The 16358-nt window shown below is 44.1% G+C and overlaps 1 protein-coding gene across 6 annotated transcripts in view; it reads left to right on the top strand.

Annotated features, from left to right (window-relative positions):
* The window catches only part of plekhg5b (pleckstrin homology domain containing, family G (with RhoGef domain) member 5b), a 58350-nt gene extending 46885 nt beyond the window's left edge, over nt 1–11465 (top strand). For all 6 annotated transcript variants that reach the window (XM_069527128.1, XM_069527127.1, XM_069527130.1 and 3 more), the window contains 13 exons: nt 1857–2042; nt 3537–3698; nt 4621–4716; nt 4960–5160; nt 5810–5920; nt 6047–6196; nt 6287–6424; nt 6657–6776; nt 6905–7037; nt 7295–7410; nt 7524–7672; nt 8009–9109; nt 9673–11465. In XM_069527128.1, coding sequence (XP_069383229.1) covers nt 1857–2042; nt 3537–3698; nt 4621–4716; nt 4960–5160; nt 5810–5920; nt 6047–6196; nt 6287–6424; nt 6657–6776; nt 6905–7037; nt 7295–7410; nt 7524–7672; nt 8009–9109; nt 9673–9682 — 2673 coding nt within the window. In that variant the 3' untranslated portion in view covers nt 9683–11465. The remainder of the gene's footprint in view (nt 1–1856; nt 2043–3536; nt 3699–4620; nt 4717–4959; nt 5161–5809; nt 5921–6046; nt 6197–6286; nt 6425–6656; nt 6777–6904; nt 7038–7294; nt 7411–7523; nt 7673–8008; nt 9110–9672) is intronic.
* The last annotated feature ends 4893 nt before the right edge of the window (nt 11466–16358 follow it).

The following is a 16358-nucleotide window of genomic DNA, read 5'->3' on the forward strand; positions in this document are numbered from 1 at the left end:
AAAAAAAAACTCCCCTACATGGGTCCAGGCTCGTTTCTCTTTCACTGAGGCGACACAGAACTTTGTCCCATTTCCCTCTGTGGTGTTTGTTTCAAAGCCAGCGCGTCTATTTGCAGTTAGGTCACTCTCCTCTTTGGTCGTCATTCAAGAAGATAAAAGGACTAAAAGCTGTTTTTAAAACTTGCCGGACCCCCCACTCAGATTAACCATCCCGTTATGCAACCCTGCACTGGCCACTTGTGGGGCTTTTACTCCACTTAAGTGGCTCTGCGTAAGGGACGTGGACGTTTGTCCTAAAATGGGAGTCTGTGCAATGCAGAACAAATTTTCTCCGGAGCCACTCATAATATTTACATTTCATTTCTGTTTAAACTTTCAGTTCCATATACGAAACCACAAACTGTGTATTTTGATAAATCTTTATCAGTAGTGTTCAACGGGCTTGTTTACTTCTAGAGGCCGTGATGGACCTCCTCAAAATGTCTTTCACACAGTTTGTCGTCTCTGTTGTGAGACGTGCGTCCTCCCGTCGCTGTTCGAAATCCAGTGTTCAAACTCATTTCTGCAGTTTGTTTGATTCACTCACACACAGCTCTGTAAACAGTCTGTCTGTGTATGTATGTGCAGACTGCCTCTGATTGGTGCAGGTTGAATCTGCAGCCTGAGGGACGGACTGCAGGACGGGAGCGACGAATCTGTAAATTCAACGTTTGTCAATAAGTAAAACGTCGCTAAATGCGGTTTTACTGGTTAAAGTGTGTTTACAGCTGGAGATTAAGATCCTGTTAACAACCAGTGTCCATACAGATGTTCAGATTGTACATACACATGTACAGGCAGAGACCAAGACAAAGACAGTGAGGAATATGAAAACATTATTTAAAATAACTAATGTGGGAGCCTGGAAGCTACGATGACCCAGTTAGCTAACGTCCCCGTCGTTGTTTCCAAGCATCAAACAGACGGAGATGTGAAGAGCAGCGGGACGTCAACAGAAGTTTCGATGCAGCCTGAGAGATCTGATCCTTAATGCGTCCTCAGGCGACCACATTCTTTATCATGAACATAGTGTAAAGTCCTCAGTGGCCTCAGCGGCTTGAAATCCGATAAATATGCTGTGACGTCACGATGCCTGGTGTTTTGATTGCATTGTGTGTTTGTGTGTGTGTGGGGGGGGGGAAGAATCTCGTTGGAATGGTCGCTCAGTGTCAGTAACGGTGTCAGTGTCCTGGAATGTAGGTTCCTCGTCTGGGGGGTCGCTCGGCGGCCTGCTGACCCTCAACCAGCAGATTCCTCTCCACTGACACTAACCGCAAAAACAACTGCTTCCTCAGATACCGAGGTGGCTCCTGTTTGTTTGCTTTGCCGCTGCTCGTAAAGTGGACAGAGATTGCACGAGTGAGGGTGCACAGCAGGGGCCCGCTGACAGGGTAACAATGGAAGAGGAGGACGAGGGGTGGGGGTGGGGGGGGGGGGGGCGATGGCCAGGCTCGGGCCGTCTGTTCTTCTGGAACAACCTCCCGCCTGCTCCTTGTGATGTAATGAGCATTCACTGCGAGGAAGTGGCAGTCCTTCCCTCTCCTGTTTGTGTCTGACCATTAGGACGGCTTTAACGGTCCCGCTGATGTCATCCTCTGCAAAGAATTCCCCTCTGATTTCCTGTTTGTCCCGTCCTTGTGTATTTCTCCCTCTCTCCGTCATTGTCTCTTTCCATCCGTCCGACTGGAAACTTTTGTGTTTCCCAGTGCTGCGATAAAATCACTCGTTGCCCACTCGACATCTGCCTTCTTTAATTTTCACAATTTGTGTCCTTTCATTGTTTCTCTGACGCTACGGTTTTGTCTCTGTCCTCTCAGGGTCAGGCGCGACGGAGGAAGAACATGACAGAGTTCCTCGGGGAGACGAATATTCCAACCCCGGAGGCCCTGGGACAGATCGGTGGCTCCCTGCCCAGCGTTGGGCCCGGGCCTGACAGCTGGAAGAATCGCGCTGCCAGCCGCTTCAGTGGCTTCTTCAGCTCCGGAGCAGGGCCCTTCGGCAAGGTAACGCTGATCAGGCGTCACGTGAAATGCATTTCCTCTTTCTCTCGGCTTTTAAAAACAGGCAACGACTTGGCCAGACACGTCTCAGATTAGAAAAACATTTAAAAAACAAACAGAACGGTAGCGAGCAGCAGTGGGAGGAGGTCAGAGTTCCGTATCCCCCCCGAGTCCTGGTGAGGTCATTTCCCCCCTGAAGTCTCCTGACTCGCTGGCTCACATACTTTCCTCCCAGCCGCTCTGGTGGAATGACGAGGTGGAAGAAAAGCTTCATGCTCTCGCTCCAGTTCCATCCATCATCTGTCTTGATTCAAAAAACACACCGCTTGCTCTCGAACGAAGCTCAAGGGAATAGATGGTTCGCTTTCGTGCAGAGTTGGATCGGAAGCTTGATGCCACGCGTCGTCCCTCGTCTCCTAAACATCCCCAAACGTCAAACTTTTCCTTTGACTTCTCAATCAGAAGTTTTTAACAATAATAATCCACTTTCATTGTGCTGGGTCAAGACACCCACACATACGCTGCCATTGTGTCCCCCGTCCCTCCGAGGTCACATCCTGCACAGTGGCAGATGTCAGACGGACACAGTATCTGTCAGTCACCCGTCAGTTCAGGGCTCATCTCTATTCACCCCTCATGTTCCCTTTAACCCCTGCAGGGCCAGAGATCTTCCTCTGGGACCTGGACCTCTGGCACCCTCCGTATTTCAGGGTTAAACGTCCGCCGGTTCCCTCCTGTCCTTTATTTGGACATAGGACATTGGTGCTGGACACCAGTGGTGGGATGTAACAAAGTACTTTTAATCTCAAGTAGATTTTTAGTTTAACAAAATATACTGTATCAGCAAATCTTTACTTTCTACTACTTTATTGTGTTACATGATCACATGTTTTTTTAATAGATATTTAAAAAAATAAATCAATAATATCTGATCCAATCAGAGTGGACAGGAGATAGGGAATTAGGGAATAGGCTACACCTTTTCTTATTTTAATTTTAAGTATATTTAAAAGCAAGTACTTAATTACTCGAAGTGGAAAAGTGAATGTGGTGCTTGGGTAGTTTTGGTGTAATGATGTTGACTGACGCTAACGAACAGACAGTGGTGAATACTTCACCTCCCTGGCTGAGCTAATGAATGTATATTTCAGTGTCCATCTTCCTCCTCTGTGCTGTCCCTCTGCCCCCCCCCCCTCACTCTCCTATTGTTAAAACACTCTCAATACACAGAGCTCATTTTCATAACTACATACGAGCTGCCGGCCGGAACAAAGACCTGAATAGCAGCCGCTGCTGGGTGTCGGGGGGGTTTAAGGCGCCAGTAACGGCGCGGTTCATATGCTAATCCACGTCTTTACTTACAGTCTGAACATAACAATACACAGAAAAGACACAAATGGACACTTTGCTCTCGTGTCTCCTCTCGCCGTCATGCTGTTAACCTTGTTCGGACCAATTAGGCTCCTGTGTGTAATCGTCTTATCTCTTATCTCACAGGAGGTGGATCGTCTGGAGCAGCTCCAGAGCAAGCTCCACTCCTACATGCAGTTCGGCCTGCCCAAGGTGCCGCGGCAGCTCTCCTTCCACCAGGACTCGTGGGAGGAGGAGACCAACCTGGTCCTGGAGGACAGCTGGCAGTCGCTGCTGGACGACTCCGAGGTACACGCCCAACACACTAACACACGCGTGATCATTTTACACTGATTATATCCAGACCGTGAAATAAAAACAAATTATTGAAATAGAAGAAGTCAGAAAATACACAATGCAAATTATGAATTAAGTCTTGATGTAAATTATTTCATACAATTCTCCGGAGGGAGGTCAAATGTTTTTGCACAATGAGATCACATATAAAGTCAAATCAAAAAAACGTGAAGAAGCACAAAGTTTAAGTTCTTTGCTTCCTTATCATTTATTTTGGCTGCACTTTCCCCAGATACCAGTTTTTTCCCAGAACTGTGCTAACAAATCATTTTATGAACGTGCTCCTGTCATGACTCATACATGGTAACAGCCTTCAGTCCACACGTTGTCCCCTTGTTAATGTTAATGTGTGTAGATCAGGACAGTGAGACGGAGCGATGCAGCTGCTTCGCCAGCACCTCGCACACTCACTTCACACCTGGGGGTTAGTTACATAACACGTGCACGGACGCCAGCGCTCGCAATTTCCCGGCGTTGTTGTAATCAGATGATGATGCGAATGACTGGAATATATCAGAGCGCTGCCAGAAAGTTATTGAATTTTTTTGTGCATCTGTGTTGATGTGAGTACAACTGTGTATAATAAGGCTGGATAATAATAATAATAATACTTTTTTCAATGTTACAAAGTGTTTTTGTACAAAAATAACTTGTACTTATTGATCCTGAAGGAAATTTAAGCATCATTAATATAAATGTATAAACTTCAAAAAATATAAATGCAAACTGTGCAGTTGTGGAAAATGTTTTTCTAAAAAAAAGAAGTTGTGTTTTAGTGACGGTGGATTCTAAGTTTTCCTGAATAATGAAAGTACCTTGAAAAGTACTGTACTGTTTTGTATTAATAAAATATTTGTTGTGCGTTTGTGTGCAGACGTTGACAAGGCGACAGTTCCACCAGCAGGAGGCGATATGGGAGCTGCTGCACACGGAGGCTACCTACATAAAGAAACTCAGAGTCATCACTGATGTAAGTGTGAAGAAACACACACACACACACACACACACACACACACACACTGTTGTATAAGTGACTTCAGAACTGAGACGGACACACAATGAGCCTGTTGTGGAGAAAGCAGAACTTCAAATCTTTATTGCAGCTCAGTAAACTGTTTGCTGAGGAAGTTGACCTCGAGGCTGCAGACCGGTAAAGGCTCCGTATCAGCTCAGCCTCCCGCTCAAACACGTGTTCGCATTCTTCCCTCCGCAGCTGTTCCTGTGTGGGCTGCTGAACCTGCAGGAGAGCGGCCTGCTGACGGAGGTGGAGCCCGCCAAGATGTTCAGCAACATCCAGGAGATCGTCTTCCTCCACACGTCCCTGTGGAACCAGGTCATGCTGCCGGTCCTGGAGAAGGCCCGGCAGGCGCGGGCTTTGCTCGACCCCACCGACCTCCAGCACGGCTTCAGGACGGTCAGTTGATATTGCGCCATAAACACCGATGTAAACACGGAAATGTGGTGAAGAAAAAGTTTATTCTCGAATAAAAAACATTGCGTAGCCACCACAAAATGTCAAGTCGGAAAAATGTCCATTCTGTAAATAAACTTAATTCAATGTAAGTTTTTATATACATGAGATCACACGAGACAAAATGAATGGTACAAATGAATAAAAAAAATCAAAGCTTAAATTGTGCTTTTATCAAACCAAAGTCCCCAATTTGACCTAGTTGTAGTTTTTATTATTGTATAGGGACGCCATGAAATTTATTCTGTCACACGTTTTAATTATTTTACGATTTTATGTGATTTTTACTTAGTTCTTCATTTGTGTAGCACTTTGTAACTATGTTTTGAGGAGTGCGATATATAATTTAAAATTATTATTATTATTATTATTATTATTACAAAAAGGTTAGAAAGAAATGAGCAGATTAAAAGCTAATCTTTTTTTTATTTTTTTATGATCTTCTTATCAACTGATCGTAGATTAAGTGCAAACTTTATTTTTCTTATCAGAAACATTCCGCTGTACTTTGACAAGCGGTGTGATTTGAAAATAATTCTGAGATACATGCTCTTAATGACTCGTCCAGTAATATGTCTGTGTTTGGGTTTAGTTCGGCTCCAGGTTCCGGCCGTACATCCGGTACTGCATGGAGGAGGAGGGCTGTATGGAGTACATGCGCACACTTCTCAGGGACAACGAGCTCTTCAGGACCTATGTCACGGTCAGTTCTCCTCGCTCTCTTTCACCGTGACGCCATTAACCTGCGAGTACACCCTGTGCTCTTGCCCTCCCTGTTGGTTTCCTTCATTAACCGTTTGATTTCCTGTCTTTGTTTGGCTCAACTCAGTGGGCAGAGACGCACAAGCAGTGCAACCGTCTGAAGCTGACCGACATGTTGGCAAAGCCTCACCAGAGACTCACCAAATATCCCCTCCTGCTGAAGAGCGTTCTCAAGAAGACGGACGAGCCGTCGGCCCGAGACATCGTCAACAAAATGGTGAGAAGAGTGAAATTTGATTCTTCTCAGACGTCGTCGGTCGCCTGTGTTGTTTATGGTTCGTGTGTTGTTGTGTTTCTCTTCCTCAAGGTGGCCACGGTCGAGGGCTTCATCAACAGCGTGGACTCGCAGATGCGGCAGCGCCAGGAGCGACAGAAGCTCACCACCACCTCTGCCCGCATCGACTCCTACGAGGCTGTAGAGGGCAGCAGTGAGGAGGTGGAGAAGGTGAGAAAGGAATCCTGGGACAATTCTTCTAGAAGTTAGTCAGATGCAAGGAAGCAGGGGTGAAGAGGGGCAGCGAAATCAGAAACACATCTGGTGCTACACTGCTTTATCAAGCATCGCAGTTCAAATTAATACTACACCCACAACTCTGACCGATATCCAGCGTCCCTGGTCAGACGTGAGAAACTTCACGTGAGCTTCGGCCTCATGCTTTTGTCTTTTCCCGTTTCAGATCCTCAAGGAGTACAACCACTTCGACCTCATGGCTCGCATGAGGGGAATCTCCCCGGAGGAGACCCGACAGCTGCACCTCGAGGGAGCTCTGAGGATGAAAGAGGGCAAAGACAGTCGGGTAAGATGGATTCACGTGACCGCTCTCATCTTTCACCTGGTCCCTCGGGTTTCCCATAAAATATATCGGAGCCATAAAGAACAACGTGTGTTACTGTCATTGCTGAAATGAGTCTATTTCCCATACAGATGGACGTCTACTGTTTCCTGTTCACTGACCTGCTGCTAATTACCAAGCCAGTAAAGAGGGTGGAGAAAGTAAAAATCATCCGCCAGCCTCTGCTCATGCACAACGTCGTCTGCAAGGAGCTCAAAGACCCCGGTGAGTTTAAATCAAGAGCCGGGACACAGCTAATGAAAACCGTCATCGCTGATTTATCGAGACTTTTTTAGATGAATCAAAATTTAATAGTTTTACAAGTGTCAAGGTTCAAATGTTTGAATTTTAATTGTAACGAGAAACAGAATAGCAGGAAATGAGTTGACCTGCCTGACTCACATGAGCTTAACTAATGTGTAACTCAGTTTAGTGAACACGTGCTGTGTCATCACTGACGTCTGTGCTTTTTGTCTCTTCAGGCTCGTTTATCCTCATCTACCTCAATGAGTTCAAGAGTGCAGTGGCGGCCTACACTTTCCAAGCTAACAGCGCCACCCAGGGGCGAAGCTGGATCGATGCGATCTGCAACGTCCAGGTCAGAGAGTCTGTTTAAGTCAGATCTTTAACACATGCAACTAGAGAAAAAAGATTCCAAACTTGTAAATTATTTTTGTATTTACAATAAAATGTGTTCTTGTTATTCTGCAGAACCAGCTCCAGAGGCTTCGCAATGAGGAGGTCCTCCGACAGCAGAAGAGTCCGAAGACGTGTTCGGGTGAAGAAGAGGAGGAAGACGACAGCAGCACCTCCACCGCAAGCTCCCCGTGCTTGAGGCACAAAGACCAGCAGAACTCCAGGTACACCGTCCAATAATTCTAACTCTGTTAGCGGCTCACTTGTCTCGAGGAGCGTTCGTCTTATCGACTTTACACCTGGCATCAGTGTTGTTTAGTTTAATTTGGTGCGATACATTGAATATAAATTACCTGTGACTTGCTAATCTTGCTCCTGAGGCTCCATTCATACTTAACTTTCTTGATAAAGTTTAGATCTGATTGTTTTTATTTATACTTTTTGTTTTTAGAGCTGATTCTGATTGTTGTATCTAACTCTTAAAAAAAACCATTATGAACTATTTCTTTAAAATGTCTATGAATGTGGCTCTAGTTAACCAAGCTAACTTCTCCTTTCAGCCAATCAGACGGCTCCACTGAGACCCTGTCGGTGATGGAAATTGATGAACCAGGTGAAAACCAAGAGTCTCCTGCTCCCAACATGAACCTCGAGGCCGCTAAGACGGACTCGGACTCCGATGTGGCCGCTCAGTCTGAAAGCTCTGGGGTCCAGCGGTCTCAGTCCACGAGCTCCCACAGAGTCCACTCCAGTATTTACTCTGAGCACGACCAGGAGGCGAGGGCTGACGGCGAGGAGCTGGACCCCCAGTGTCGCTCTCTCTCCATGGACAGCGCCTACGGCACCCTCTCCCCCGAGTCCCTCCTGAGAGAACTTCAGCCACAGCCCTGCCAAAGTGAAGGAGAGGAGACCGAGGAGGAGGAGGGAGATGGGGAAGGACAGGATGTGGAGCGGCAAGGAGGAGACGTGGATGAGCTAGAAGAGGAGCAGCAGCAGCAGCAGCAGGAGGAGGAGGAGGAGGAAGAAGAGGAGGAGGAGGAGGAGGAGGAGGAGGAGGAGGATGCTGCCTCACTGGGATCCCAGCTGTCAGTCATCCAGTCCTCCAAACCTCGCCGGCGGCCTCATGTCCAGACGCGACTGCATTGCCTCCAGAGGCTGTCCACTCTGGCCTTATCCCGCTCCGAGGACAATCTCCTGCAGCGCCTCTACGGTAAACCCCCCATGTCCCACAAACACTTTCTCAGCACCGAGGAGCAGGACCGGTCACAGTGTGGGGACATGGAGACGCCGTCCTTGGCACACAGCAAGAGCCTGTCAGAGCTGGGCCAAAACTGCCCGGAGCTGCTTTCCGGTGACCTCGACCAGTCCGAGGACTCGAGCCCCGTGCCGTCTGACAAAGTGTGCGCCAGCCTGAGGAGGGCGGAGGCCAGACATGGCCACAGGGCGCCCGCTGGACAATGTGAGGGCAGCGAGTCCCAAAGCTCTGACGGCGAAACGGCTCCTTCTGCCTGCGTAGAAAGGAAAAAGGAGTCAGACGGTGATTCAGGGGAAACGTCGCCCAAAAAGAGGAAATCTCCAGCCCAGCAGCACAAGAAGCTGACACTCGCTCAGCTGTACAGGATACGCACCACTCTCGTCCTCAACTCCACACTCACTGCATCGTAAGTGACGTCTGAAATACACATTACACTCAAAGTTAGATCAGAAGATCAATATGAAACTTTTTTGGGATAAATGTCTGCACAGAGGCAGAAAGTTATATATAAATTCTGCTCTAGAGATCATGTGTTTTTTATTGACATCAACTCTCAGCACCTAAAGCTCTCGAGTCTTGTCTTCCGGAGTTCACACATTCGTCTGCGTCTTCTGCGTTTACGACTCCTTTTTTTTTTTCTGCATTCAGTATTTTTTCTACTTGTTTTTGTTTCACCTAAGCGACTACTCCAGACACACTCAGACATTCTCTGGAGTTTTTACGAGGCGGCTGTCAGGAGAAACTCCAGAGAATGTGTGAAAGCATCTAAAAAGTTGAAAAGAGGTTAGCCTAGCTTAGCACAAAGACTAGAAGCAGGGGGGGAATTGTTAGCCTGAGTTGTTCCATCTACCAGCGCTTCAAAAGCTCAATACTTTACACTTCATGTCTCATTTGTTTCACTCAACACTTAGAAAAGTTGCTGTAGTTTAATATGAAGTATTAACGTTGTCTCTCTGTTTGTTTCTGCAGGGAGGTATAACCACTCTTCCAAACAGCTGATCAGTGACATGCGGACGCTACAAGGAACAGCGCTCGTCGTGCGTGGATGGACTGAATTTCTTGAGACACAAATGCACTCTCTCTTGCTGCCCTCTCCCTTCCTGTTGCTTTTTTTTTTTTTTTTTTTTTCCTCCGGACACTGACTCAACCATTTTTTACATTTGAACAATAACAAACCTTCCTTTTTTTCCCCCCCTTTGCTGTTGCATTGGTTCCCGAATTTCTTGAACGGAGAGGAGAGGCAGAGAGACAATTAACTGCTTGCACTTTGCAACGGAAGTAGCATTACGGGGGCTGGGACCTTGAGGTGGACTGGAGGAGGGGGAGGGGTTGGAGAAGCGTGTGGTTTTGGACGTGCTGCCACGAGGCGGGAAGTGTTGGAACTTTATCCCTCCGCTCGATAACAGAAGAAACCTGCAGCTTCTCTTGTCAAAGAGAGGGAGAATGAAATACTCTCCACACATGGCAACAAAGAAAAAAAACAAAACAACCACAGCACCTACGAGGACGTCCTCCTGATATTTGTACTACTCCTGGTTTGAAAGAAAAAAAAAAAGAAAATTGCACAGTTATCTATGTTTAGTAGAAGCATCACTAAGGAGTGAAACTACATTTACAGTCACACAGTGGATTAGAATTTATTGTTTGCTGTTTGTGTCTGTCTGTGTGTGTGTGTGTGTGTGAATGTGTGTGTATGTGTGTGTATGTGTGTGTGAGCGAATGTGTGCGTTCGAATGACACATGGTCCTTGATTTCCTGACTGAACCAAAACCGATTCCCCCGTCTCCTGCAAAGACACTAACGCACCCAAAGATGGAAGCCCCGGGTGGCTCCCAGATTCCCGACAACAAACACACCCAAGCGGTCCAACACGGCCAATCACAACGCAGCGACATCGCCACGGAGACTGACCTTTTTTAATTTAACTGTTAATCTTTTGGTTGAACTAATGCCCTTTGGTATGTTGAACTAATGAGAGAATTGAGTGGATTGTTCCTTAAAAAGCAATGACTGAATATGGCTCGAGTGTTCACTCACCCTTGAGGCCTAAACGTGTGTGACACACACTCACTCACACACACACTCACACGTTAAGTGCACACGGGAGCTTGGTCATAGGACGAACATTTAAAAATAAAAAAAAGAAGTCTACACTTGAATCACTTGAGTAATGCCTGTGTTTGAGCACCTTTTCTCTGCGACATTTAATTTCCTGTGTTCCTTTACAATAGTAACATTGATAGGAGATTGAAAAAAGGTTTGCGTTGGATATTTCGTAACGAGTGAATCTGCAGAGCTGGTTTTAGTTGAACGGCTTTTTCCAGGAGTTTAAAAACAAATAAATAAAAATCTTAACATTCACACTGAGTTTTTCAGATCAGTGATTTATAACCTTGTTCCAAACTTTGCCCAAACCAAATAGGTTCAACTGTTTACTTTTAGTTCTTGTTTATGTGTAATATTTATTATGCCTGCTATGTTTTATATATAATAAGATTATTGTTTATATTGTTTGCTTCCATGTTTTTTTTGTTGTTGATGTAGTCTTAATCTTTTTTTTCTCGCCAGGCATGAATGTGCTATGAACCAAAATCATTTGTTTCCTCTTTCAGGAATGACTTTAAAGTGTCTTACAAAATAAAAAATCCCAAAATACTTCACAATCCCCGTTTTAATGGTTTAATCCATTGTAATGGAGTGATTTGAGGAGAGAGAGGCTGAATGTGAACGGCATCGCATTAAAAAGACATGAACTTGTGGTACTCACTCTCGTCCCTCGTTGTTTTTGACGCAGACAGACAGCAGGTGGCGAAAGGTCGTTTAGGGCTGTGAAGAAAGAATTACAGAGCGGTCGTGACTTCCTGTGTCTGCAGTAACAACGACGTCTCTCTTTTTATGTCACGATGTTAAACTGAACCTGTCGCTTTGGGTCAAGTCGGCAAAATAGTTTGGTTTAAAGTTTATCGCCAAAGCCTGAACTGAAGAGAAGCTGGGCTGGAAGAAGTATTGATACTGAAGAGAAAGTACAACAAGCTATAAAAAAGTACACGTTCAAGTTTTCTCTAGGAGAATTAAAAAGGTGTAACAGCAAATTGTACTTTTAGTTTTACAAAATAAAAGATTCTTATCTTATCTATTAATTTGAATATGCTGATAAAATAAAAACTTTATCAAGTAATCTTTTGCTAAATTGATGAAAAATTCAGTAAAGAACTTTTTTTTTTTTTTTTTTATCAACTAGTTTTGGTTCCAGTGAAACTTGAGAATTCAGTACGTAAATCACTACTTTCAGAAATGTACATGAAGATTAACATTTTACAATCTAACCAAGAAAACGTGAAACAACCAAGAATTTGAATTAAGAAAAAGAAAACTAATTACACGTTTTCTAATGGAATCAAAAATAAAGAAGTTTTAAAAGTATTTTGTTGTTTTGCAAAAACATAATAAGCTAAAGCTGTAAATGCATCCTACTTTAAAAAGCTGACTCAAAGTTTTGTTTGTATGAACTTGACTTTTAAAGTATCCAGTAATTCACAGTACATCAAAATTGCTAAGTACATGATTAAAAGTACTCAGCACCAGAGGCGGATCCAGGGGCAAGGCCAGGGGGGACACTGGCCCCAGCTGAAATCTGATGAATCCCTGAAAGTCACTCACTAAATATAAGAAAATCTTTTGTCTAAGCATTTTAGAAAAACACAATTTTCTAAATATACTCAATAACATAAAGTTTTGCTCAAAGTTAGACAGTGATCAAACATGACTTGTCTAATTGGCCCTCGGTGTAAATGTACTTGTATATATATATTAAGTACATTAAAAGTGTTTTGACCTCTTCTTATGATCATACTTGTTCACAACTACGTTCATAACTAGAACTAAAATATAGTCTTATAAAACACGTATTAAAGGTTTATATTATAAATACTGATTTTATAATGGGGGGGGGGGGGGGGGGGGGGGGGTAAGTGACACATTATTTGGGTTACTGAGAGTTAAACAGCGTTCATCTGCTCAGTGCAGTTTCTGGGAACTCAGTCAGATCACATATGGAGTACAGCTGTCTGTCTGTCTTTCTGTCTGTCTGTCTGTCTGTCTGTGACCGTCTGTTTCTCAGAAAGTTCATGTGAGTCTTAACAACACATGCACACACACAAGAACACACACAAGAACACACACACACGAACACACACACGAACACACACACACACACACACACACACGCTGGACGTCCGAGCAGAGCGGGACCTGATGGGCCCGAGTCACATCATGGCCAAGGTGTATTTACAGGTGATTATATCAGCTAATCGGTGGATTACAGCATGTTGAGTCCACACAAGCCCGTAAGCTGCGGGGAAAAGACAGTGCGGTCCTGTGGGATTTTCTGTTTAATCTGGTCCCACAATGCAGCGGGGGCCCCTCCCGTTCTCACATCTGGCCCGTTGGGATTTACTCTTGTAATCCTCGATTTTAAAACTATTTTATCGTGCTTTACCGCTGATACGTTGGACTTTAATTATTAAAATGCAGCTTTCTATTTTAGCAATGAAGTAATTACACGTCCCTGCTCTATTAGCCTAGCGCTTAGTAAGTAATGAGGTTGTGCCACAGTGAGCCGTAGGTCCACGATGGCCGTAGGTCGCACACAGAAAGATATTATTATGTAAAGAGGCTGTGAACCTGGAAACTTTCTGCTGCATCTTTTCAATTTCTGAATCCTTGTTTTAAGATGTTCTGAGCGAGAAGCTTGACTCGTGTGCAGATCGTTCCCACTGTGCACACTGCATTTGTTTAATTACACGTCGTGTCGCTCTCTGCATGAGGTCTGGTGAATCTGCGCCGCTGCACGCAGCTGGGGCAGCGGAGGGGTTAACACCACTTGCTGTGGCAGATGTCAAAAACCATGCTGTAAAAAATGTCCGATTAACACAAAGGGGCACTTTGGCAAATCCTGATTATAGGAGCACTTTCATTTATTAAACGCTGCCAATCCCCTGTACTCTCTCTGAGCGGGGATTAAAACCAGGTAGACACCATTGTCTATCCAAACAATCCCTCTTTAAGCTCTAGCTGTTTCCTGGTGCCCTCGCCAGACCTGGGCGGCTGGCGGGCCGGCCGGCTGGCTGCTTGCCCGCCTGTAATCTCAGTAGGGGCTTATAGGTCACTACTACCACTACACATTCCCATTCATCAACATCATCCCCTTTAGAGACTAGGTGATTGGATTTAGGACATGTTTTACAGGGGCAGAAAAAACAGGGAACAGCGAACTAAAGCGTGTTTACAAGCGCTGTGCTGTGAAAAGGCCCATGGACGAGTGGCGGCCATATGGAATGGATAACCCTGTGAACATCTGCCCTCGATCAGTACCACGCACCGCCATTAGACTGGAGGCTGTGACCTTCACATGCTGCACAGGAACATCTGGCCCATCTCCGCTCTCATGGATCCCTGAGATCAGTGGTAACCAGTCAAGTAGCTGGAGAGAAGAAGTTCAGGTGCCGTTTGTGAAACTGTGTGAAGCGTTATTCGCTCCAGGTTATAAATGTGTTTGTAAAATGAGGGTCTGATTAGTTAACTAAACATTAGACAATCAAAATAACTCAATAACTAACTACTCACACTCTTAACTGTTCGGTTGTACCTCCATTAACTATTCAAGTTTCATCTATAATCACCACGTCTGCTCCTGAGTTATGGAGTTAAATAAAGTAGCAGTCAACTGGACCTTTAAATAATTGCATCATGATTTTGATCCTTTGTCATTAGTTAAGTCAGAATTAACAGTTTTATGAGGCTGGAATGACCCTGAACTTTGACCTTTATCACCAAAATCGAATAATTTAATTTAATGAATCTCTCTGCGTTCCAAGATATTTGATTTCTTAAATTGGCAGAGGCTTTGAATAAAAATCAGGTGACAATATATTAAATAGGTTATAGAGGTTATGTTTTCACCTCTATTTATTTATTTGTTTCTAATCAAGATAGAGGGAGTAATTCATGGATCTCAAAAAAAGTTTTACAGTGTAAAACCCAGCTGAGAACTGTTCTTCTTTTTTCATACTAAAAGGTCGACACATGGGGATTCACGATATCTGAAATATTCACATCACCGCGGGCCGATACATCCGTCTAAAAGTATCCCCTCAAGTTACAGATCTATTACTGCATGGAAACATTTACTCAAGTACTGCCCTTCAGACAAGTTTGATGTTCTTGTAATTCTTTTCTGCCACGTCAAGCATCTCACGACCCCTGAGATTTATCTCATGACCCTTTAGAAGGACCTGACCCCTGTGTTGGGAACCACAAGACTGAACTACCAAACTATAAATAAAGTAAATAAGCCACAGCTGCAGCGGTTAAAATACTGCTTCAAACCGATGCATCGATATTAACAATGATGATAAAATCATTTTTGATAATACTTTGGTCACAGGGACGCCTCTTCTGCAGGACAAGCACTTGTACTTTTAATACTTCAGGCATTAAAATGTACGTTTTAATGCTTTTATATTTGGATTTTTCCCTAAATAAGGAATATGAGTACTTCAAACGACTTTACTGCCTTGAAAAAAACCAAATCGTGGCTCTTTTGTCATCATGCAATCCCTGAACAGCAGCAGGAAGGTGATAAATGTATATTACCAGCTGCTCTCTGGCATTAATTCATTGCACAAAGACGTGGCATATGCCAAAGGATCATCGTAAAAAGTTGTGTTGTTTTCTAAATTGAAAGAGCATAAGGTCCCACTTTCACACGACAATGTAAACTCCTCACCTCAATAATTGTATCAGCTCATAAGAAGCTTACTGTAATTCCAATATTGTCTTCTTAGGGCAGCAGCCTAAAAACACGAAATACAAATCACTCATTTCGAAAATTAAATGAAAACCCCATTGAAAGAGAAGCTATACTGGAGGAGCACAGAGGGATTAGCATGTAAGTCCGGCACATTTAATATTTACGGCGCAAATCGCACAATTAATCTGACAATGTGTTCTGTGTCTAATACCTGGACTGACGAGGCCGGCCATCATTATCAGTGAGGTGCACAGGGGCTGGGGGAGGGGTTCATAACCAATCCAATGCCTGCTCTTTAACCGATAAAGTTTCATTTAACATTTTATTTATTTCATAATATTGTGAATATGTAGTTTCTTCAGAAGTATTCCTTGTCATTACCGAGTAATACTCGAAACACTCCTTCAATATACTGTTACTGTCACCGCAGAGCTTTTTTTATAAACAGTCTTCGGTGCAGAGTTAGAAAACTTTCTGTTCATCCTACCTGGTTTATCTGCAAGAAGATTTTTACAGTCAAGTGTTTTTCATCAAATGAACCTGAACTTTCTTTCTCACTGTTCAAGTGCGTGGTTTATTTTAGTTTGAATGATTTTCTGATCTGCTGTTGTTTTTCCATCGATTGCATGTCGACTGTTTCAGAATCTGTAAAAGCAAAACAGACACGATCTTCAAAACTAAATTCATAACTTTTCAAAATAAAAGCTCTGTAGTTCAGTTCGATATAAAGCATGGCAGCAACAACGCGAACATTGTGCTTTCATTTTGAAGACAAATCGACAAACGGGAAGTGATTCTCTGAACTTATGTATAAAAGTATCTCTTCTTCTTCATCTAACCATCT

Source organism: Paralichthys olivaceus, chromosome 6, assembly GCF_024713975.1.
Source record: "Paralichthys olivaceus isolate ysfri-2021 chromosome 6, ASM2471397v2, whole genome shotgun sequence".
NCBI lineage: Eukaryota > Metazoa > Chordata > Actinopteri > Pleuronectiformes > Paralichthyidae > Paralichthys > Paralichthys olivaceus.